Source organism: Gracilinanus agilis, chromosome 5 (genome assembly GCF_016433145.1).
Source record: "Gracilinanus agilis isolate LMUSP501 chromosome 5, AgileGrace, whole genome shotgun sequence".
In the NCBI taxonomy this organism is placed as follows: Eukaryota; Metazoa; Chordata; class Mammalia; order Didelphimorphia; family Didelphidae; genus Gracilinanus; species Gracilinanus agilis.
Genome location: NC_058134.1, coordinates 234,609,226 through 234,634,625, shown reverse-complemented (window position 1 = coordinate 234,634,625; position 25,400 = coordinate 234,609,226). Strand labels below are relative to the sequence as shown.

Here is a 25,400-nt window from a genome sequence, read left to right as displayed (position 1 = left end):
TATAAGAGACAGGAGAGAGAGAGAGAGAGAGAGAGAGAGAGAGAGAGAGAGAGAGAGAGATTGAGAGAGAGAGTAGGGCAAGGCTAGAGTTAGGCAGATGCCTCAATCCTTGCACTCAAAGCATACTCAAGGACTAGTGGAGCTATAACTAAGAGACATTTACAAAATACAAGTATGCTTCTAAATCTAGCCATCCTAGAGAAATGCATCCAGTATGCACAATTATGCAATGATTGCTCAGCAAGGCAATAGAACTAGAGTACCCAATGACAGGAGGCAAAATAGTCTCAGAAGTCTTCCTAAGATATGGTAGGATTTAATTCCTGACTGATCTGTGACTTTTTGTGCCAAAGAAAAAGGATGGTTAGGGGGCAACTAGGTGGCTCAATAACAGAGAATATGGAAGACTAGAATTAGGATTAGAATCAGGAGTCCTGGGTTCAAATTTGGCTACATATTTCCTAGCTATATGACCCTGGGCAAGTCACTTAACCCCAAATGCCTAGCCCTTACCATAAGCTCTTCTTCTTTGGTACCAATATTTTTATTAGCATTGATTCTAAAGCTGATTTGTATTAGTTTTGATTCTAAAACTGAAGATAAGTGTTTTAGAAAAAAGAAAAAAGATAGGTAAAGGGAGCAAGAGGAGGGTATATTGTATATTAATTAGATATGTTTGGGTGAAGAAATCCAAGGACCAGAGGGAATGATCATGGTGAAGACATTTTGGAAAAGGATGGATGAAGTTGGAAACAGAGGTTTCATCACCCCTCTTACTGCAGGCCATCTAAAGAGAAAGATATTGGAGACAAGAAATTCAGAAAAGAAAGAGATCCCAAGTTGGGATATAGAGGCATGATCAGGTGGTAATGGGAGAAGTCAATTATTCATTTCATCTCCTGCATCTCTCTGCCACAAGCAGAGCAGCAAATACATTCTTGATTTACCTTCATAATCATTTCATCCTTCCAAAGGTCAAGGAACCAGATAAGAGAAAATCCCTCCTGGATCTGATTCTCCCCAATGAAATGGAATGTGGAGGAACAGCATTGGATCTGGAATCAGAGAATCTGAATTCAAATTCCAGTCCTTTGGAAGACTGGAAATTATCCATTTTGAGCCTCAATTTTCTTACCTTTAAAATGAAGTTTTGCATTAAGATTTTGAAGTCCTTCTAGCTACAAATTTATCAAACTGATGATTTGTGTGGGAAATATCGGAAACCTTAGTAGGAAATGACCTTAGAATTTGGTAAAAGAGGATCAATAGGAATTATTTGGAATAAACTTTGGGTTTTGGTAGAGCAGATTTCAAGGGGTTTCTTGGAAGAAGAAGTAAAATTCCATGGATTAAAATTCCAAAGGAGTAGGATATATTCCTACAAGCATAGCCTAAAAGGAATAGGAAGTTCTGAATAATGAAATTCTTTTTTGAAAATTTAATTTAATTTCCCTCCAGTTACATGTAAAAACAGTTTCCAACATTTAAAAAAGAATTTTGAGTCTCAAATTCTCTCTTTCCCCTGTCCTTGGTGAGGAATCTGATATAGATATTGCATGTACAATCATGTAAAACATTTTTCCATATTCATTTGAAGAAAAAAACTTGAACAAAAAAAATTAAGAAAGTGAAAAAGGTTTTCTTTGGCTTGGAATCAGACTCTGTCAGTTATTTTGCTGGAAACAGATGATATTTTTTTTTTTATCATGAGTCCTTTGGGACTGTTTTAGATCATTTTATTGCTGAAAATAGCCAATTATTCACAGTTGTTCATCATACATTATTGCTGTCATTGTGTACAGTGTTCTCCTGGTTCTGCTTATTTTAATCTGCGTCAGTTTATGTAAGCCTTTCCAGGTTTTTCTGAGCTCCTCCAGCTCATCATTTCTTACAACACAATAGCATTCCATTGTAATTATAACTTAGTCATTCTCTAGTTGATGGGTCTCCTCTCACTTTCCAATTCTTCGCCCTACAAAAGAGGTACTTTAAGTATTTTTGTACATGTAGACCCCTCTTTTTTATCTCTTTGGAATACAAATCTAGTAATGGTATTGCTGGGTCAAAGGGTATGTATTCTTTTATAGCCCTTTGGCCATAGGTACAAATTGCTCTCCAGAATGGTCAAATCAATTTACAGCTCCCCCAAACATATCTCAATTTTCTCATATCCCCTCAAAGTTTTGTCATATTCTTTTTCTGTCAATATAGCCATTCTGATAGGCGTGGAGTGGTACCTCACACAGATTTTGCTTCCATTTTTATTTCTTTAATTAATAGTGATTTAAAGAATTTTTTTATTTGACTATAGAGAGCTTAAATTACTTTGTCTGAAAACTGCCTGTTCATATCCTTTGACCAAGAATGAAATTGTTAAGATTTAATCAATTTGAATAAGAACAGAAGACACTGCACAAGGAACTTCTCAACCAACTAAAATTCTTTAAATGCTTGAATAGATGAGAGAAGCAAAGGTAGGTGACTGAGAATAACACAAAAGCATGATCAGAAAGATCTTGGCCAGGTAGAGTCAAATAGTGAGATTCAATATGGACAAATGGAATTGACTTGTATGTGGTTGGCAGCCTGGGTGATGGTTAGCATGAAGATTGGTGGCTTTCATCAGGAGGTGAGGCTACTGGACCTAGAGTTCTGTGTTCTTTACATTGTGGGCTGTCTGGCAGTGGGGCTCATGGATTCCTCTACCAATGCAGAATGACCCAACTTTGTGGCTTAGAGTCTTAGAGAATCTCCAGTCACCAAGAATTTTAGTGCCTGGAATTACATAGCCAATAGATGTCAGAAACAGAACAAACTCATACCTTTCTGACTTTCAAGACCAATGCTCTAGCTAGCAAGTCCCAGACAACAACAAATAATAATAATGCATCAATCAGTCTAGCATCTGTGATTTTTAACAACATGGAAACTCCCTCTACCAAAAATTGCTAGTAGAAGTTCCAAATGGAGACTTGCTCGAAGCAGATTAAAATGTAATTGGGAAGTATCTAAAACAAAAATACAATATAGATTATTTTAATTTGTGGTTTTCTAAACCAATATACAGACCACAAGGATCCCTTTCTATTTTAGTTTGATACCTTAGGGAGCTCTCTGAGACTCAGAGAGGCTACAACTTGTCCATGGTCACATAAATTATTGCCCTTGTTGTTGTCACTACCTGTTTTTGTTTTTGTTTTTTTAAACACAGTTTCCCCATCATCTGAGTTCTTGGAGTAAATATCAACAAACATTTTATTAAACTCCTGCTAAGTGCTAGGCGCACAAATAAAGGCAAAAACATGGTCCCTGTTCAGGGAAATGGTGTTGAAACAACTGGGTGTGAACTGGGTATGAGAATACGTACACACACATATATAATATGTTTTTGCCTTTATATAAATATTTACAAATAAACCAGAATATATAAATATATGACATATTATTTATATATTTATATTATATCTGTGCATATATACATGCCCTGTATATGAATGTTCATAAATGTACACACATATCCACACATGTATATGTCATACATGCTTACATGTATAAATACATGTGTGTATATCTCTATTAAAAATATATATGTGTATATATATATATATGTACATATATTATATAAATTGGAGATAATCTCAGAGGGAATGTATTAGCATTAAGGGTGTCTGGCAAAGGCTTCTTGAGCAAGGTATATTTAACTACTTTGTATTTATCTTGTATGTTAAGTTAAGCAGTGAGAAAGGTAGAGCAAGGGATAGAGTATGGAGTCTTGGAGTAGAAAATGCCCTGGGTTTGAATCTTCAGTCTGAAACTTATTAGTCATTTGATCCCAGACAGATAACTCGAACCTCACCATGTTTCAGGTTCCTTATCTAGAAAATATGAGAATAGTAGCATCTACCTCACTGGGTTATTGTGATGGTCAAATGTGTATACATATATAATGGACATTGCAAGGGGCAGCTAAGTGGCCCAGTGGATAGAGAGCCAGATCTGGTATTGGGAGGATAGGGATTCAGATCTGATCTCATTCATTTCCTAGCTGTGTGACCCTGGGCAAGTCACTTAACTCCCATTGCCTAGTCCTTGCTGCTCTTCTGCCTTCAAACCAAAACTTAGTATAGATTCTAGGACAGAAGGTAAGGATTTATTATTATTTTTTTAAAGAACATTTTAAACTTGAAAGTGCTATATAAATTCTATCTGTTATTATTATAACTGTTATCTTCCCCATTAGAATAGATGTTTCTTGAGAACAGGCATCATTGTTTTTCTTTTCCTTTGTTATCGCCCCAGTTTAGCACAGTATCTGTTTATAAAAGGTCCTCAATAAATTATTATTCCTTCTTAGACACATTCAGAGTTAGTGAGTTGAGAAAGCATTAGCTGGAAAAAAAAATGTGTTTTAGTACCAAATCCTGAGTCTCAATGTACAACTTGTTGGTGATTTGCAGATTGTGGATGACTGTAAAGATTTCGGAGTTCCAAGTGCTTTTGGGAACATCACAGAGGATAATGGTGGCTTCAATCTGACGTTTGAAGAGCCTTTTGATGATATGAATTTGGTTGACTTGAAGTTCATTTCAGACTTCATTTTTAAGACTTTGGAAATCTTGTACAGAGTGGGAAAATGGGAAACACTAATATATATTGCCCTTCAGTTCAATGAAGTGACACAGTAAGTAATGCTGAATGGAGAATTGACCTGCATAGCCTGCACCCAATACAAATGGCCCATGTTAGTCGGAATTCTTAACTATTATGGTTCTAATGCCTGCTTTTGTCCTGGCAGCGAGAGATACACGGAGCAAGTGATGCCATTGTTAATCTATTCTCAAAGACAGCTTCTGCAGAAACTCCAGAAAAATAGTGTGCAGCAGACAAATGATGCAGAATGGCAGTTTGAGGACAACGTAAGGTTTTTAGTGTGTGTGTGTGTGTGTGTGTGTGTGTGTGTGTGTGTGTGTGTGTGTGTGCGTGTTCATCTTGGAACACAAAATGGCTATGTGAATTTGTTCCATTCTCCCCATAACATTTTGGTAGCATTTCCAAATAGATATAGATTATTTTGAGTATCCAGAAAGAAAACTTAACACTGCAATCACAAAAAAGTTTTCACCTGAGTTTGCTAAATATATTTCTATCATTTCATGTGTACTGGGATCTCTGTTGCAAGTCCTGGGGAATGGTATATATGAAATTTAAAAAGACTTTCCCTCCATACTTCTGTTTTCAAGTTCTTATGATTCCAGGTTTTGGACATCATGATCATAGAGAGTAGATGACCCCAAATTAAACACAGAGGAAGTTAATTCTGAAAAACATCATCAAGGAAAATTTAAATTGTGCTAAATTGTTCTAAATGATGAGTGAGGTGGGAGAACCATCCCACATGTTTTATGATTGCAAAGTAACAAAAAAGTAGCCTACATCTCTTAAATGTTTCAAATTAGATAATGAGAGATAAATTTAGGAGAGTGAATTATACAATATTGGAAAACTTTGCTCTAATTGCCATATGTAATTTGTATAATACTTTCCTCCAGCTGTACTGTAAAAAATGAATATGAAAAATGTTGATGTTAGTTTCAGGGAATTGATCATGATTGAATGCTGCCATCCTGGCTACTATATTAAGCATCATGTTTTGCTTCTTTATTTTGACAAGAGAAAAATTCAAGGAAGGCTAGAAATAGGTGACCAAATAATAGACATTCTTTTTTTAAAATAGGTAAACCTCCGAGACATTATTGGGAAATTGCCCCATCCTTCTTTTCTGAAGACTGTAAAGGACAAGTCTAAAGGCTTTATTAATTATGAGCAAGGTGCAGTTCATTCAGGTAAGAATGATTTCCACCCCCTACACTGTTTACTAATTCTTGTACAAGGCTTACCTTTCTCTTCATTGCTTCACCAGCCTGTTGGAACTTACTCTTACTGAATTTAAAAAAGATTATGCTTATTATTTTTATGATTTCCTTTCAGTAAAAAAGGGTTGGACCAAGCAAGCATTTATTCACTCACTCACTCATTCAATCATTTATTTGTTTTTTTGTTTATTCATTTAAAAGTTTCTAAAACCCTTTTATACAGGTTTATTTGATTAAAAACCATCTATTTAGTATTTACTCCTGTGCCTTAATCTCATTAGTTTTATTATTTACATTATTATAAATCTCAATTAAGATAGATCACCTGCACCTTAATGGCTTTCTTTTTTCTTTCTGGGTCCAGGGAAGGGGAAACAATTGGAATTGACCTTTCACTTGCTGCCTTAGTTGGTTATCCCTAGAGAGCTGCCTCAGTTCCTAAGATTAATATAGACTCTTTCTACTGAGAACCCTATCTTCTGAGAATTAGGGCATTGAGGGACACTTGTGATCTCTGATTTTTAGCTCATGGAACTTCAAGATTTGGGTCATCTACAGTTTGAAGATATGAGTCATTGAAAGGATAATAGAGATGAGAATAAAAGCAGGAGTCGTCTTGAATTCTATGCTTTCTCGTACCTCTTGGCAATAGTTATGGTTGTAGGGAAGGTACACAAGACTTGCCTTTGTTAAATGTTCCAAGTCTAAGACTCACTTCATGAAATTACACAATAGTTTGGGGGGTGGCAACGGGATAATTTTCAGTAATCAGTAGAAAGACCATGCTTGCTATTTTTATTCCTTTCAGAGAAAAAGGATTGGACTAGGCAAGAATTTATTCACTCGTTCATTCATTCATTCATTTTTTGTTCATGTATAACCCTTACCTTCTGTCTTAGAATCAGTACTAGTATTGGTTACAAGGCAGAAGAGCAGTATGGCTAGCAATGAAGGGTAAGTGACTCCCAGGATCAAAACAGTTGGGAAATCTGAGACCATATTTGAAACTATTACCTTTGGCCTCCAGGCCAGCCTGTCTATGCACTGATCCACCTAGCTGCACCCAAGCACGCATTTATTAAAGAATCTATTTTGAGTGAGTTTAAACTTATCTTTTTGTCTCCTGAGACTGTGTGAGAGTAAAAATGTCTGTCTGTCTCCTTCTGAAACTGTGATAGTAAACTTGTCTGTGCATCTCCTGAGACAGTGTGAGTAAACTTGTCTGTGTTTCTCATTCTGACACCTTCTGAGAGTAAACTTGTTTGTGTGTCTCCTGAGATTGGGTATGAGTAAACTTGTCTGTGTGTTTCCTTCTGATACTATGTGTGAGTAAATTTCTCTGAGTCTCTTTCTGAGACTGTGTGACGGTAAACTTGTGTGTGTTACCTGAAACTGTGTGAGAGTAAACATGTCTGTGTGTCTCCTTCTGACACTGTGTGAGAGTAAACATGTCTGTGTGTCTCCTTCTGAGACTGTGTGTGAGTAAAATTGTCTGGGTGTCATATTCTGACACTATGTGAGAGTGAACTTCTCTGTGTGTCTCCTCAGACTGTGTGAATAAACTTGTTTGTGTGTCTCCTGAGACTGCATGGGTAAATTTTCTGTGTGTATCCTTCTGAGATTGTGTGTAAGTAAACTTCTGTGTGTCTCCTGAGACTGTGAAAGTAAACGTGTCTGTGCCTCTTTCTGATACTGTGTGAAAGTAACTTGTCTGTGTGTCACTTTCTGACACTGTGTGAGAGTAAAATTGTCCATCTCCTCATGAGACTGTGTGAGTAAACCTGTCTGTGTGTCTCGATACTGTGTAAGGGTAAATTCATCTATGTGTCTCCTTCTGACACCTTCTGAGTATAACTTGTTCATGTGTCCCCTGAGATTGTGTGTGAGTAAACATGTTGGATTGTTTTCTTCTGAGACTATGTGTGAGTAAATTTCTCCATGTCTCCTTCTAAGAATGAGTGACAGTAAATTTGTCTGTATGTCTCCTTTGAAACTGTGTGAGAGTAAACTTGTCTCTGTGTCTCTTGGGACTGTGTGTTAGTAAACTTGTCTGAGTGTCTCCTTTTGAGATTGTGTGTGAGTAAACTTGTTTCAGTGTCTCCTGAATCTGTGTGAGTAAACTTGTCTGTATTTCTCCTTCTGAGATTGTGTATGAGTAAACTTGTCTGTGTGTCTCCTGAGACAGTGTGAGTAAACTTGTCTGTGTTTCTCATTCTGACACCTTCTGAGAGTAAAGTTGTCTGTGTCTCCTGAGATTGTGTGTGAGTAAACTTGTCTGTTTTTCCTTCTTAGACAATGTGTGTGTAAATTTCTCTATGTCTCCTTCTGAGACTGTGTTAGAGTATATTTGTATGTCCCCTTTGAAACTGTGAGAGTAAGTTTGTGTGTGTTTCTTGAAACTGTGCATGAGTAAACTTGTCTGAGTATTTCCTTCTCAGATTGCGTGTGAGTAAACATGTCTGTGTGTCTCCTGAGTCTGTGTGAGTAAACTTGTCTATATGTCTCCTTCTGAAACTGTGTGAGAGTAAAAGTGTATCTCCTGAGTCCCTGTGAGTAATCTTGTCTGAGTGTCTTCTTCTGAAACTGTGTGAGAATAATCTTGTCTGGTTGTTTCCTTCTGAGACTATGTGTGTCTCCTTCTGAGATTGTACTTGAGTAAACTTCTCTGTGTGTTACCTGAGAATGTGTGAGTAAACTTGTCTGTGTGTCTTCTGACACTGTGTGAGAGTAAACTTGTCTGTATGTATTCTAAGAGTGTGTGAGTAAACTTGTCTCTCTTTCTCCTTCAGAAACTATGAGTAAACTTGTCTGTATGTCTCCTGAGACTGTGTGAGGAAAGGTTTCTGTGTGTCTCCTTCTGGCACTGTGTGTGAGTAAACTTGTCTGTGTGTCTTCTTCTGAGATTATGTGTGAGTAAACTTCTCTGTGTCTCCTTCTGAGCCTGAGTGACAGTAAACTTGTCTGTATGTCTCTGTTGAAACTGTGTGACAATAAGCTTGCATGTGCGTCACCTGAAACTATGTGAGAGTAAACTTGTCTGTGTGTCTCTTGTGAATGTGTGTCACTAAACTTGTCTGTGTGTTTCTTGTGAATGTGTGTCACTAAACTTGTCTGAGTGTCTCCTACTAAGATTGGGGATGAATAAACTTATTTGTGTGTATCCTAAGTCTGTGTTAGTAAACTTCTCTCTGTGTCTCATTCTGAGATTATGTGGAGTAAACTTGTCTGTGTGTCTCCTTCTGACACTGTGTGTGAGTAAACTTGTCTGTGTGTTTCCTTCTGAGGCTATGTGTGAGTAAATTTCTGTGTCACCTTCTGAGGCTGTGATAGTAAACTTTTCTGTATGTCTCTACTGAAACTGTGTGACAGTAAACTTGTGCATGTGTTACCTGAAACTATGTGAGAGTAAACTTATCTGTGTATCCCCTGAGACTGGGTGAGTAAACTTTCTTTGTGTCTCCTTTGGACACAATTTGAGAATAAACTTATCTATGTGTCTCCTGAGACTGTGTAAATAAATTTGTCTCTGTGTCCCCTTCTGACATTGTGTGAGAGTAAACTTGTCTATGTATCTCCTGAAACCGTGTGTCAGTAATCTTGTCTATGTGTCTCCTTCTGACACTATGTGAGAGTAAACTTGTCTGTGTGTATTCTGAGACTGTGTGAGTAAACATGTCTGTGTGTCTCCTTCAAAGATTGTGAGTGAACTTGTATGTTTGTTGCCTTCTGATACTGTGTAAGAGTAAACTTCTCTGTGTGACTCTTGTGACCATGTGTGAGTAAATGTGTCTGTGTGTCTCCTGAGTCTGTGTGAGTAAACTTGTCTGAGTGTCTCCTACTGAGATTGTGTGTGAGTAAACTAGTCTGAGTGTCTCCTGAGTCTGTATGAGTAAATTTGTCTGTCTTTGTCCTTCTGAAACTGAGAGAGTAAACTTGTCTGTGTTTCTCATTCTGACACCTTCTGAGAGTAAAGTTGTCTGTGTGTCTCCTGAGATTGTGTATGTGTAAACATGTCTGTTTTTCCTTCTGAGACAATGTTTGTGTAAATTTCTCTGTGTCTCCTTCTGAGACTATGTAAGAGTAAAATTGTCTGTATGTCCCCTTTGAAACTGTTTGTGAGTAAATTTGTGTGTGTTTCCTGAAACTATGCATGAGTAAACTTGTCTGAGTATTTCCTTCTCAGATTGTGTGTGAGTAAACATGTCTGTGTGTCTCCTGAGTCTGTGTGAATAAACTTGTCTGTGTGTCTTCTGACACTGTGTGAGAGTAAACTTGTCTGTGTGTCTCCTTCTGATACTGTGTGAGAGTAAAAGTGTATCTCCTGAGTCCCTGTGAGTAATCTTGTCTGAGTGTCTCCTTCTGAAATTGTGTGAGAGTAATATTGTCTGGTTGTCTCCTTCTGAGACTTTGTGTGTCTCCTTCTGAGATTGTATTTGAGTAAACTTATCTGTGTGTCACCTGAGAATGTGTGAGAGTAAACTTGTCTGTGTGTCGCCTTCTGATTTGTCAGTGTGTCTCCTTCTGAGACTGTGTGTGAGTAAATTTCTCTGTGTCTCCTTCTGAGCCTGAGTGATAGTAAACTTGTCTGTATGTCTCCGTTGAAACTGTGTGACAGTAAATTTGTGTGTGTGTGTTACCTGAAACTATGTGAGAGTAAACTTGTCTGTGTGTCTTTTGTGAATGTGTGTCACTAAACTTGTCTGAGTGTCTCCTACTAAGATTGGGGGTGAGTAAACTTGTCTGCATGTATCCTAAGTCTGTGTTAGTAAACTTCTCTCTGTGTCTCATTCTGAGACTGTATGAGAGTAAACTTGTCTGTGTGTCTCCTGAGACTGTGTGTTAGTAACTTTGTCTATGTGTCTCCTTCTTACACTGTGTTAGAGTAAACTTGTCTATGTGTCTCCTTCTGACACTGGGTGAGAATAAACTTGTCTGTGTGTCTCTTCCTGAGACTGCATGTGAGTAAACTTGTCTCTGTGTCTCCTTCAAAGACTGTGAGTAAATTTGTGTGTCTCCTGTGACCATGTGTGAGTAAATGTGTCTGCATGTCTCCTGAGGCTGTGTGAATGATCTTGTTTGTGTGTCTCCTTCTGACACTATGTGAGAGTAAACTTGTCTGTGTGTCTCCTGAGTTTTTGTGAATGACCTTCTGGAACTGTGTGTGAGTAAACTTGTCTGTGTGTCTCCTTCTGACACAGTGTGTGAGTAATCATGTCTGTGTGTCTCCTTTTGAAACTCTGAGAGAGTAAACTTGTCTGAGTGTCTCCTTCTGAGATTGTGAGTAAACTTCTCTGTGTGTCTCCTCAGTCTGTGTGAGTAACTTGTCTATCTCCTTCTGAAACTGTGAATAAATTTCTCTGTGTCTCCTGAGACTGTGTGAAAGTAACTTGTCTGTATGTCTCCTTTGAAACTGTGTGAGAATAAGCTTGTCTGAGTGTCTCCTACTGAGATTGTGGGTGAGTAAACTTGTCTGTGTGTCTCCTAAATCTGTGTGACTGAACTTCTCTGTGTTTCTCATTCTGAGATTGTGTAGAGTAAACTTGCCTGTGTGTCTCCTTCTGACATTGTGTGAGAGTAAACTTGTCTCTGTGACTCCTGAGGCTGTATGAGAGTAAATGTGCCTATGTGTCTTCTGACACTGTGTCAGTAATCTTGTCTGTGTGTCTCCTTCTGACACTGTGAGAATAAACTTGTCTGTGTGTATTCTGAGACTGTGTGAGTAAACATGTCTGTGTGTCTCCTTCTGAAACTGTATGCAAGTAAACTTTTTGGTTGTCTCCTTCTGACACTGTGTGAGAGTAAACTTGTCTGTGTGTCTCCTGAGTCTGTGTGAGTAATCTTGACTGTGTGTCTCCTTCTGAGACTCTGTGAGAGTAAACTTGACTGAGTGTCCCTGAGTTTGTGTGAGTAAACTTGTGTCTTTCTTCTTCTGAAACTGTGAGAATAAACTTATCTGTGTGTCTCCTGAGACAGTGTGAGTAAAATTGTCTGTGTTTTGTATTCTGACACCTTCTGAGAGTAAAGTTTTCTGTGTGTCTCCTGTCTGTGAGTAAACTTGTCTGTGTGTCTCCTGAATCTGTGTGAGTAAACTTAACTGTGTCTCTCATTCCGAGATTGTGTGTGAGCAAACTTGTCTGTGTGTCTCCTGAGACAGGATAAGTAAACTTGTTTTTGTGTCTCATTTAGACACAGTTTGAGAATAAACTTCTCTATGTGTCTCCTGAGACTGTGTGAGTAAACTTGTCTCTGTGCCTCCTTCTGACATTTTGCGAGAGTAAAGTTGTATGTGTGACTCCTTCTGAGACTGTATGAGAGTAAATTTGTCTCTATCTCCTGACATTGCATGTGAGGAAACTTGTTTTTGTGTCTCTTGAGACTGTGTGTCAGTAACTTTGTCTGTATATCTCCTTCTGACACTGTTTTTAGAGTAAACTCTTCTGTGTGTCTCCTCACACTGTGTGAGAAACACTTGTCAGTGTGTTTCCTTCTGGGACTGTTTGTGATTGAACTTGTCTCTATGTCTCATTCAAAAATTATATGTGAGTAGACTTGTCTGTGTGTTGCTTTCTGACACTGTGTGAGAGTAAACTTGTCTGTGTGTCTCTTGTGACTGTGTGAGTAATCTTTTCTGAGTGTTTCCATCTGACACCGTGTGTGACTAAAGGTGTCTGTGTTTCTCCCTGAGTATATCCGAATAATCGTGTCGGTGTGCCTCCTTCTGACACTGTGTTAGAGTAAACTTGTCTGTTTGTCTCCTTCTGACACTGTGTGAAAGTAAACTTGTTTGTGTGTTTCCTGGGTTTGTGTGAATAATCTTGTCTGTGTGTCTCCTGAAACTGTGAGAGTAAACATGTCTGGTTGTTTCCTTCTGAGACAGTGTGTGAGTAAACTTATCTGTGTCTCCTGTGATTGTGTTTGAGTAAACTTGTCTGTGTCTCCTGAGATTGTATTTGAGTAAACTTGTCTGTGTGTCTCCTTCTGATGCTGTGTAAGAATAAAGTTATCAGTATGTCTCCTGAGTCTATGTGAGTAAACTTGACTATCTGTCTCCTTCTGAAACTGTAAGAGTAAACTTCTCTGTGTGTCTCCTGAGATACTGTGAGTAAACTTGTCTGTGTTTCTCCCGAGATGGTGTGTGAATAAACATTTCTGTGTGTTTCCTTATGAGACTATGTGTGAGTAAATTTCTCAGTGTCCCCTTCTGAGACTGTGTAAGAGTAAACTTGTCTGTATGTCTCCTTTGAAACTGTGTGAGAGTAAGTTTGTGTGTGTGTTTCCTGAAATTGTGTGAGTAAACTTGTCTATGTGTCTTCCTTTGACACAGTGTGAGAGTAAACTCTTTGGTGTGTCTCCACAGACTGTGAGGCAGTAACCTTGTCTGTGTGCCTCCTTCTGACAGTGTATCAGAGTCAACTTGTCTGTGTGTCTCGTGAGACTGAATAAACATGACTATGTGTGTTCTTCTGAGACTGTGTGAATAAATTTGTGTGTCTCCTTCAAAGATTGTGTGTGAGTAAACTTGTTTGTGTGACTCTGGAGACTATGTGTGTAAACTTCTGTGTGTGTCTCCTTCTGATACCATGTGTGGGTAAACTTATCTGTGTGTCTCCCCCTGACACTATGCGAGAGTAAACTTGTCTGTGTGTCTCATTCTGACACTATTTGGGAGTTTATTTGTCTGAATGTCTCCTTCTGAGTTGTGTGTGAGTAAACTTGTCTGTCTCCTTTTGACAATGTGTAAAATTGTCGGTGTGTCTCTTGAGACTTTGTGAGTAAACTTGTCTGTCTCCTTCTGAAACTGTGTGAGTAAGCTTGTCTTTGTGTCTCCTTAGACAGTGTGAGTAAGCTTGTCTGTGTTTCTCATTCTGACACTGTCTGAGAGTAAAGTTGTCTGTGTGTCTCCTGAGATTGTGTGTGAGTAAACTTGTCTGTGTATTTCCTTCTGAGACTATGTGTGAGTAAATTTCTCCGTCTCCTTCTGAGACTGAGTGATAGTAAACTTGACTGTATGTCTCCTTTGAAAATGTGTGAGAGTAAACATGTGTATAATTGAAACTGTTTGAGAGTAAACTTGTCTGTCTGTTTCTTGAGACTGTGTGAGTTAACTTGTCTGAGTGTCTCCTTCTGAGATTTTGTGTGAGTAAACTTATCTGTGTCTCTTTCTGACACTGTGTGAGAGTAAACTTATCTGCGTGTCTCTTACAACTATGTGTGAGTAATCTAGTTTGAGTGTCTCCTTCTGAGATTGTGTGTGAGTAAACTTATCTGTGTCTCCTTCTGACACTGTGTGTGAGTAAACTTCTGTGTTTCTCCTAAGACTGTTTGAGTCAACTTGTCCACATGCTGCCTCAGACTGTGTGAGTAAACTTCTCTGTGTTTTTCCTTTGGACCCTGTGTAAGAAAAAACTTGTCTCTGTGTCTCTTGAGACTGTGTGTAAGTTTACTTATCTGTGTGTTTCCTTCTGAGACTATTTGAGAGTAAAGGTGTATGTGTCTCCTTCTGAGATTGTGTGTGAACAAACTGTTCTGTGTGTCTTGTTCTGACACTATTTAGAAATTTACTTGTCTGAGTGTCTCTTTCTGATATTGTGTCTGAGTAAACTTGTCTGTGTGTCTCCTGAGACTGTGAGAGGAAGTGTTACTGTGTTTCTCTTATTGATACCTTCTGAGAGTAAACTTGTCTGTGTGTCCCCAGAGATTGTGTGTGACTAAATTTGTCCAAGTGTTTGCTTCTGAGACTATGTGTGAGTAAATTTCTCTGTGTCTCTTTCTGAGACTGTATGAGAGTAAACTTGTCTGTATGTCTCCTTTGAAACTGTGTGAGAGTAAATTTGTGTGTCTGTTACCTGAAACTGTATATGAATAAACTTGTCTGTGTGTCTCCTGAGACTGTGTGAGCAAATTTCTCTGTATCTCCTTCTGAGACTGTGTTTGATAAAACTTGTCTGTTTGTCTCCTTCAGCTATTGTGTGAGTATAAACTTCTCTGTATGTCTAGTGAATCTGTGTGAACAAACTTTTCTGTGTGCTTCCTTCTGACACTGTATGAGAGTAAACTTCACTGGATATCTCCTTCTGAGCTGTCTGAGAATAAAATTATCTGTGTGTCTTCTTCTGAGACATTGTGAGAGTAAACCTCTCTTTGTGTCTCTGTTGGACATTGTATGAGAGTCAACTTGTCTATGTGTCTCTTAAGACTGCATGAGTAAACTTGTCTATCTGTCAGTGTCAGACACAGTGTGAGAGTAAACTTGTCTGTGTGTCTCCTGTGACTGTGTGATTAAACTTGCCTCTGTGTCTCCTTCTGACACCTTCTGAGAGTGAACTTGTCTATATGTCTCCTTTGACACTGTGTGAGACTAAACTTGTGTGTGTATCTCATGAGACTGTGTAAATAAACTCGTCAGTATGACTCCTGAGACTATGTGAGTAATTTGCTCTGTGTGTCCCCTTCTGAGACTGTGTGAGAGTAAACTTTTCAGTTTGTCTCCTTTGACATTGTTTTAGAGTAAACTTTACTGTGTGCCTCCTGACACTGAGTGAGAGTAGAATTGTCTGTGTGTCTCCTTCTGAGACTGGATGTGACTAAACTTGTCTGCTTGTTTCCTTCTATGATTGTGTTTTAGTAAAGTTATCTTTGAGTCTCTCGAGAGTTTGTGAGAATCAAATTGTGTGTCTCCTTCTGACATTGTATGAGAGTCGACTTGTCAATGTGTCTCCTGAGACTGTGTGAAGAAACTTGTTGGAGTGTTTCCTTCTGAAACTGTATGTGAGTACATTTCTCTGTGTGTTTCCTTCTGAGACTGCATGAGAATAAACTTGTCTGTGTGTGTCTTTGGGCAATGTGTGAGACTAAATTTGTTCGTGTGTCTTCTGAAACTGTGTGTGAGTAAACTTGTCTCTGTGACTCCTTCTGAGACTGAGTCTGAATAAACTTGTCTTTGTGTCTCTTTCTGACACTGTGTGATAGTAAACTTGTCTGTGTGTCTCCTTTTTACATACTGTGTTAGAGTAAACTTGTCTGTCTGCTTCCAACACTGTGAGAGTAAACTTGTCTGTGTGTCTCCTTTTGACACTGTGTTAGAGTAAACTTGTCTGTTTGTCAGCTTCTGACACTGTAAGAGTAAACTTGTCTGTGTGTCTCCTTCTGACACCTTCTGATAGAAAACTTGTCAGTATGTCTCCTCAAAGTATGTGTGAGTAAACTTGTCAGTGTGTTTCCTTCTGAGACTATGTGTGAGTAAATTTCTCTATGTATCTCCTTCTGTGTCTGTGAATAAACTTGTCAGTGTTTCTCTTTCTGATGTTGTGTGAGGGTAAACTTGTCTGTCTCTTGTGTTTGTGTGTGAGTAAACTTTTCTGAGTGTCTCCTTCTGAGATTGTGTGTGAGTAAACTTCTCTATGTGTCTAGAGAGTCTGTGTGAGTAAACTTGTCTGTGTGTCTACTTATGACTCTGTGATAGAGTAACTTCACTGTGTCTCCTCCTGACCCAATGTGATTGTAAACTTCACAGTATGTCTCCTTCTGACAGTGTTTGAAATTAAAATTGTCTGTGTGTCTCATTCTGAGACTATGTGAGGGTTAATTTGTCTTTGTGTCTCCTTCTGACCCTGCATGATATAAACTTTTCTCTATGTCTCCTGAAAATGTATGTGAGTAAATTTTTCTGTGTGTCTCCTTCTGAGACGGTGTGAGAATAAATTTTTCTGTGTGTCTTCTTTGACATTGTTTTAGAGTAAACTTCACTTTGTCTCTCCTTCTGGCACTGAGTGAGAATAGAATTGTCTGTGTGTCTCCTTTTGAGACTACATGTGACTAAACTTGTCTCCTTCTATGATTGTGCTTTAGTAAAGTTGTCTTTGTGTTTCCTGAGAGTTTGTAAGAGTCAAATTGTTTGTATGTCTCCTTCTGACACTGTGTGAGAGTCAACTTGTCTATATGTCTCCTGAGACTGTGTGAGGAAACTTGTTGGAGTGTTTCCTTCTGAGACTGTATGTGAGTAAATTTCTCTGTTTGTCTCCTTCTGAGACTGTGTGAGAGTAAACTTGTCTGTGTGTCTCCTTGGGCAATGTGTGAGACTAAATTTGTTCGTGTGTCTTCTGAGACTGTGTATGAATAAACTTGTCTCTTTATCTCCTGAAACTTTTCTCTGTGCCTCCTTCTGAGACTGTGTGATAGTAAACTTGTCTGGGTCTCCTTAGATTGTGTGTGAGTATATTTGTTTGTGTGTCTCCTTCTGATACTATGTTAGAGTAAACTTGTCTGTCTGCTTCTGACACTGTATGAGAGTAAATTTGTCTGTGTCTCCTTCTGAGATTTTGTTTGAGTAAACTTGTCTGTGTGTCTCCTGAGACTGTGTGAGAGTAAACTTGTCTGTGTGAGTAAACTTGTCTGTCTCCATCTGAAACTGTGAGGGTAAACTTATCCATTTGTCTCCTGAGACAGTGTGAGAAAACTTGTCATTGGGTCTCCTTCTGAGACTCTGTGATAGATAATTTGTATGTGTGTCTCCTCATACTGTGTGTGAGTGAACTTGTCCATGTGTCTTCTTTTGACACTCTGTGATAGTAAACTTGCCTGTGTGTCTTCTGAGAAGGTGTGAGTAAACTTGCCTGTTTGTGTCCTATGGAATCTTTCTGAGAGGGAAAATTTCTTTGTGTTTCTCCTTCTGAGACTGTGTGTGAGTAAACTTGTATATGTATTGTCTTCTAACACTGTGTGAGATATAATTTGTATATCTCCTTATACTATGTGTGAGTAAACTTGTAAAGTAAACTTGCCTGTTTGTCTCTTTCTGACACTGTGTGATACTAAACTTGTTTGTGTGTCTCATGAGATTGTGTGTAAGTAAAATTTTCTGTGTCTCCTTCTGAGACTATGTGAGAGTAAACTTTCTTGTGACACTGTATTATAATAAACTTGTCTGTGTGTCTCCTCCTGACACTGTGTGAGAATAAACTTGTCTGTGTGTCTCCTCCTGAGATTGTGAGAGTAAACTCGTCTGTGTATTTCCTTCTGACACCTTCTGAGAGTAAACTTGTCAGTATGTCTCCTGAGACTGTGTGTGGGTAAACTTGTCTGTGTGTTTCCTTCTGAGACTGTGTGTGAGGTAATTTCTCTGTGTATCTCCTTGTGGACTGTGTGTGAGAAAACGTGCCTGTGTGTCTCCTTCTGACATTGTGTGAGGATAAACTTGTCTGTTTGTCTCTTGAAACTGTGTGTGAGTAAAGTTGTCTGAGTGTCTCCTTCTGAGATTATGTGTGAGTAAACTTCTCTGTGTTTAGTGAGTGTGTGTGAGTAAACTTGTAAGTTTGTCTCCTTCTGACAGTGTTTAAGAGTAAAATTGCCTATGTGTCTCTTTCTGAGGCTGTGTTTGAGTAAACTTGTCCGTGTGTCTTCTTTTGAAATTGTGTGTTTAATAAACTTGTCTGAGTGTCTCCTTCTGACACTGTGCGGGAGTAAACTTGTCTGTGTGTCTCCTGAGAATGTGTGAAAGTAAAATTGTTTCTGCATCTGCTTCTGACACTGTGTGAGAGTCAACATGTCTATGTATCTCCTGAGACTGTTTGAGTAAACTTTTCTCTTTGCTTTGGACACTGTATGAGAGTAAACTTGTCTATGTATCTTCTAAGACTGTTTGAATAAACTTTCCTGTGTGTCTCCTTCGGACACCATATGAGAGTAAACTTGTCTGTATGTCTACTGAGATGGTGTGAGAGTAAAGTTGTGTCTGTGTCACCCTTTGACATTGTGTGAGACTAAACTTGTGTGTGTGTGTGTCTCCTCATACTGTGTGTGAGTGAACTTCTCTGTGTGTCTCCTAAAATTGCGTATGAGTAAACTTGTCTGTGTGTCTCCTGAGAATATGTGTGAGTAAACATGTCTCTGTTTCCTTCTTAGACTGTGTGTGAGTAATTATTTTCTGTGTATCTCCTTCTGAGACTTTCTGTGAAAAAATTTGTATGTCTCCTTCTGATACTGTATGCGAGTAAACTTCCCTGTTTGTCTAGTGAGTCTGTGTGATTAAACTTGTCTGTGTGTCTCCTTCTGAGACTGTGACTGTAAACTTGTCTGTGTTTCTCCTTCTGATGTTGTATGAGAGTTAATTTTGCTGTGTGTCGCCTCATACTGTGTGTGAGGAAACTTGTCTATGAGTCTCCTTCTGACACTGTGTGACACTAAACTTGTGTGTGTGTGTGTGTGTGTGTGTGTGTGTGTGTGTGTCTCCTGAGACTGTGTGAGTAAACTTGTCTGTGTGGCTTCTGAGAATGTATGTTAGTAATTTTTGTGTGTGTCTCCTTCTGAGACTGAGAGTAAACTTTTCTGTGTTTCTCCTTTGACATTGTGTTAGAGTAAACTTCTCTGTGTGTCTCCTGAGACTGTGTGAATAAACATGCCTGTGTATTTCCTTTGGACACCTTCTGAAAGAAAACTTGTCTGTATGTATCCTGAGACTATGTGTGAGTCAACTGTTCAGAGTATTTCCTTCTGAGAATGTGTATAAGTAACTTTCTCTGTGTATCTCCTTCTGACTCTTTGTGAGACTAAACTTGTGTATGTGTGTGTGTATTTTTCTGAACACAGTGTGATAATAAACTTGTTTGCATGGCTTCTGAGAATGTGTTAGATTTTTCTGTATGCCTCCTTCTAAGACTGTGTGAGAGTCAACTTTTCTGTGTTTCTCCTTTGACATTGTGTCCATTGTGTCAGAGTAAACTTCTATGTGTGTCTCTTGAGACTGTGTGAGTTAACCTACCTGTGTATCTTGGTCAGACACCTTCTGAGAGAAGATTTGTCTGTATGTCTTCTAAGACAGTTTTTGAGTCAAATTGTCAGAGTGTTTCCTTCTGAGACTGTGTGTGAATAACTTTTTCTATGTGTCTCCTCCGACTTTGTAAAAGTAAACTTGTCTGTGTCTCTCCTTTAATACTGTGGCTCTCCTTTTGATACAGTGTGATAGTTAAGTAGTCTGTGTAGCTTCTGAGAATGTTTATGAGTAAATTTTTCTGTGTATATCCTTCTGAGACTGTAAGTAAACTTGTCTAAGTGTCTCCTTCTGAGATTGTGTGTAAGTAAACTTCTCTATGTGTCTAGTGAGTCTCTGTAAACTTGTCCATGACTTCTGACACTATTTTAGAGTAAACCACTTTATGTCTACTTCCCAGGCTGTGTGAGATTGAACTTGCCTGTGTATCCCTTCAGACATTTCCTGAGAGTAACTTGTCTGTATGTCTTCTGATGCTTTGAGTAACTTTCTCTGTATGTCTTCAACTGAGACTGTGTGAGTAAACTTGTCTGTGTGTCTCCTTTGACACCGTGTGAGACTAAATTTGTGTGTGTCTCCTGAACCTGTGATTGGGTAGACTTATCTGTGTTCCTCCTTAAGCTGTTTGTGAGTAAACTTGTCTGTGTGTCGCCTTTTGACACTGTGTGATAGTAATCTTGTCTGTGTATCTCTTGAGAATGTGGGTGAATAAATTTTTCTGTGTATCTCCTCCTGAGACTGTATGAGAGTAAACTCTTCTGTGTGTCTCCTTTGACATTGTGTTAGAGTAAACTTGTGTGTGTTTCAACCAAAACTGTGAGTAAACTTGTATGTCTCCTGAGTCTGTGTGAGTAAACTTGTCTATGTGTCTCCTTCTCACACTGTGTTAGAGTAAACTAGTCTGTGTGTCTTCTTCTGAGATTGTGTTTGAGTAAACTCATCTGTGTGTCTCCACAAACTGTGTGATAGTAAACTCGTCTATTTGTCTCTTTCTAACAAATTCTAAGAGTAAACTTGCCAGTATGTCCCCTGAGACTGCATGTGAGTAAACTTGTCTGTGTGTTTCCTTTTGAGACTGTATGTGAGTAAATTTCTCTGTATATCTCTGAGACTGTGTTAGAAAACTTGTCTGTGTATCTCCTTCTGATATTGTGTGAGTATAAACTTGTCAGTTTGTCTCTTGTGACTCTGTGTGATTAAATTTGTCTGAGTGTCTCCTTCTGAGATTTGTGTGAGTAAACTTCTCTGTGTGTCTAGTGAGTCTGTGTGATTAAAGTTGTCTGGCTGTCTCCTTCTGACACTGCGTGATAGTAAAATTGTTTGCATTTCTCCTTCTGAAATCGTGTGTGAGTAAACTTGTGTGTGTCTCTTTCTGAGATTGTGTTGTAGAAAATTTTTCTGTGGGTCTCCTGAGACTGTGTGTGAGTAAACTAGTCTGAGGGTCTCCTTCTGAGATTGTTTGTGAGTAAACTTCCCTGTATGTCTGGTGAGTCTGTGTGAGTAAAATTATCTTTGTGTCTCCTCCTGACACTATGTTTGTGTAAACTTTACTCTGTGTCTCCTTCTGATACTGTGAGAATAAATTTTCTGTGTGTCTCCTTCTGAGACTGAGTGCAAGTAAACTTGTCTGTGTGTCTCCTTCTGACACTGTGTTAGAGTAAAGTTGCCTGTTTGTCAGCTTCTGACGCTGTGTAAGTGTAAACTTTTCTGTGTTTCTCCTTCTGAGATTGTGTTTGAGTAAACTTGTCTGTGTGTCCCCTGAGAATGTGTGAGAGTAAAGTTGTCTGTGTCTCCTTCTGACACCTTCTGAAAGTAAAGTTGTTAGTAGGTCCCTACTGTGTGTTAATAAATTTTTTTGTTTCCTTCTGAGAATGCGTATGAGTAAATTTCTCTGTATATCTCGTTCTGAGACTGTGTGTAAGAAAACTCTGTATTTCTCCTTCAGACACTGTAAGAATGAACGTTTCTGTTTGTCTCTTGTGACTGTGTGTCAGTAAACTTGTCCGAGTATCTCCTTCTGAGATTGTGTGTGAATAAACTTCTCTTTATGTTTAGTGAGTTTGTGTAAGTAAACTTGTTTGTGTGTCTCCTCAGACTGTATGTGAATAAACTTCTCTGTGTTTCTCCTTTGTGAAACTCTGTGAGAATAAATTGTCTCTGAGTCTCCTTCTGAGACTGTGTGTAAGTAAGCTTCTCTGTGTTTCTCCTTCTGAGAGTAAATGTGTATCTGTGTCTCCTCAGATTTTGTGTCAGAAAACTTATCTGTGTGTCTCCTTCAGACAGGGCGTTAGAGTAAAATTGTGTCTCTCTTGCAACTGTGTGAGAGTAAACTCATCTGAATGTCTCCTTCTGATAATGTGTGTGAATAAACCTTTTCGTGTGTCTCAATCTGATACCTTCTGAGAGTAAATGTGTCTGTATGTCTCCTGAACTTGTGCATGAGTAAACTTGCCCATGTGTTTCCTTCTGAGACTCTGAGTGATTAAATTTCTCCATGTGTCCCTTTCTTAGACTCTGTGAGAGTAAAGTTGTCTGTGTGTCTCCATTGACACTGTGTAAGAGTAAACTTTTGTGTCTTCTTTCTGAGACTCTGTATGAGCGAACATATCTTTGTGTGTCCTGAGACAGTGTGTGAGTAAATTTGTCTATTTGTTTCCTTTGACATTGTGTTAGAGTAAATATGTGTGTGGGTGTATCCCCTGAGACTGTGTGTGAGTAAATTTCTCTGTGTGATTAGGGAGTCTGTGTGAGTAAACTTGTCTGTGCATCTCCTCCTGACACTGTGGTAGAGTAAACTTCACTGTGTGTCTCCTTCTGACACCGTGTGAGTAAAATTGTCTGCATGTCTCCTTCTGAAACTGTGTATGAGTAAACTTGGTGTTTCTCCTTCAAAGATTATGTTTCAATAAACTTGTTTGTTATCTTCTGAGACTGTGTGTGAGTAAAGATGTCTTTGTATCTCCTGTGACTGTGTGCGAGTAAACTTGTCCATGTGTTTCCTTCTGAGACTGTGTGTGTGAGTAAACCTTTTTGTCTGTCTCCTTCTGAACCCTTCTGAGAGTAATCATGTCTGTATGTCTCCTGAAACTGTGTGTGTGTAAACTTGCATGTGTGATTCCTTCTGAGACTGTGTATGAGTAAATTTCTCTGTGTGTCTTCTTCTTAGACTGTGTGAGAGTAAACTTGTCTGCATGTCTCCATTGACATTGTGTGAGAGAAAACTTTTATGTCTGCTTTCCGAGACTGTGTGTGAGTGAACATGTTTATGTGTCTCCTGAGACAGCACGAGTAAACTTCTCTGTGTGTCTAGTGAGTCTGTGTGAGTAGACTCGTCTGTGTGTCTCCTTTAACATTGTGTGTCTAAACTTGGTGTGGGTCTCCTTTTGACACTGTGTGATTGTAAACTTGTCTGTGTGGCTCCTGAGAATGTGTGTGAAGAAAATTTTTTGTGTGTTTCCTTCTGAGATCTGTGAGAGTTAACTTTTCACTGTTTCTCCTTTGACACTGTGTTAGAGTAAACTTGTGTGTGTGTCTCCTGAGACTGTGTGTGAATAAATTTGTCTGTGTGTCCCCTGAGACTATGTGTGAGTAAACTTGTCAGTATGTTTCCTTCTGAGACTTTGTGAGAGTTAATTTGTCTGTATGTCTCCTTTATACTGTGTATAGGTAAACTTGTCTGTGTGTCTCCTTCTGATGCTGTGTGTTAGTACTCTTTTCTGTGTTTCTCCTGAGACAGTGTGAGAGTAAACTTTTCTGCATGCTTCTCCTGAGACTGTGTGTGAGTAAACTTGTTTGTGTGTCCCCTGAGTCTGTGTAAGTATATTTCTGTTTCTCCTTCTGACATAGTGTGAGAGTAAAATTGTCTGAGTGTCTCCTTCTGACAGTTTGTTAGAATAATCTTCATTTTGTGTCTCATTATGAAACTGTGTGACAGTAAACTTATCTGTGTGTCTCTTTCAGAGACTGTTATAGTAAACTTGTGTGTTTCTCCTGAGAATGTGTGTAAATTTTTGTTTGTCTCCTTCTGACACTGTTAAAAGTAAATTAGTCTTCGTGTCTCTTGAGACTATGTGTCAGTAAACTTGTCTGAGTGTCTCCTTCTGAGATTGTGTGAGTAAAATTCTCTGTGCGTCTAGTGAGTTTTTGTGAGTAAACTTGTCTGTATGTCTCCTCAGACTCTATATGAATAAACTTCTCTGTGTTTCGCCTTCAGACACTGTGTGAGAATAAACTTGACTGCGTATTTCCACAGACTGTGTGAGTAAACTTGTCTGTGTGTCTCCTTCTAACACTGTGTGAGAGTAAACTTGTCTGTGTGTCTCCTTCTAAGACTGTGTGAGAGTAAAGGTGTATCCATGTCTCTTTCTCAGATTTTCTGTGAAAAAACGTATCTGTGTGTCTCCTCCAGATAGTGCGTGAGTAAACTTGTCTGTGTCTCTCTTGTAACTGAATGAGAGCGAACTCATCTGAGTGTCTCCTTCTGAGATTGTGTGTGAGTAAACCTTTTTGTGTGTCTCCTTCTGATACCTTCTGACAATAAATGTGTCTGTATGTCTCCTGAACCTGTGTGTGAGTAAACTTGTCCATGTGTTTCCTTCTGAGGCTGTGTGTGAGTAAATTTCTCCGTGTGTCTCCTTCTTATACTCTGTGAGAGCAAACTTGTCTGTGGGTCTCCATTGACATTGTGTAAGAGTAAACTTTTATGTCTTCTTCCTGAGACTGTGTTTGAGTGAACATGTCTTTGTGTGTCTTGAGACAGTAGCTGAGGAAAGTTGTTTGTGTGTTTCCTTCTGAAACTGTGTGTGAGTAAACTTGTCTGAGTATCTCCTTCTAAGATTGTGTATAAGTAAACTTCTCTGTGTGTCTCCTTATACTCTGTGAGAGCAAATTTGTCTGCGGGTCTCCATTGACATTGTGTAAGAGTAAACTTTTATGTCTTCTTCCTGAGACTGTGTTTGAGTGAACGTCTTTGTGTGTCCTGAGACAGTATGTGAAGAAAGTTTTCTGTATGTTTCCTTCTGAAACTGTGAGTAAGTAAACTTGTCTGAGTGTCTTCTTCTGAGATTGTGTATAAGTAAACTTCTCTGTGTGTCTAGTGAATTCGCATGAGTAAACTTCTCTGTGTGTCTCCTTCTGAGACTGTGTGAGAATAAACTTGTCTGTGTGTCTCCTCCTGAGATTGTATTTTAATAAAGTTGTCTTTGTGTCTCCAGAGAGTTTGTGAGAGTAAACTTCTTTGTGTTTCTCCTAACACTGTGTGAGAGTCAACTTGTCAATTTGTCTATGTTTCTACTGAGACTGCGTGAGTAAACTTTTCTGTATGTTTCCTTCTGAGATTGTGTTTCAATAAACTTGTCTGTGGGTCTCCTGATACTGTGTGAGTAAACTTGGTTGAGTGTCCCCTGAGATTGTGTGTGAGTTAACTCCTCAGTGTGTCTAGTGAGTCTGTTTGAGTAAACTTGTCTCTATGTCTCCTTCTGGCACTGTGTGAGTAAACTTCACTATGTGTCTCCTTCTGAAACTGAGAGTGAATTTGTTTGTGTCTTTTTCTGAGACACTGTGAGGGTAAACTTGTCTGTGTGTCTCCTTCTGACACTGTGTGAGAGTGAACTTGTCTATGTGTCTTTTGAGACTGTGTAAGTAAACATGTCTATCTGTCTCCTTTGGATACTGTGTGAAAGTAAACTTGTCTGTACTTTTCCTGAGATATTGTGTGTGAGTAAACTTTTCGGAATGTTTCCTTCTGAGATTGTGTGTGAGTG

At 38.8% G+C, this 25,400-nt stretch overlaps 1 protein-coding gene across 1 annotated transcript in view; it reads left to right on the top strand.

Moving 5' to 3' along the window:
* The window catches only part of CFAP54 (cilia and flagella associated protein 54), a 376,749-nt gene that overhangs the window by 143,472 nt on the left and 207,877 nt on the right, over window positions 1-25,400 (top strand). The window contains exons 37-39 of the mRNA XM_044679160.1: window positions 4,458-4,681; window positions 4,796-4,916; window positions 5,735-5,843. Coding sequence (XP_044535095.1) covers window positions 4,458-4,681; window positions 4,796-4,916; window positions 5,735-5,843 — 454 coding nt within the window. The remainder of the gene's footprint in view (window positions 1-4,457; window positions 4,682-4,795; window positions 4,917-5,734; window positions 5,844-25,400) is intronic.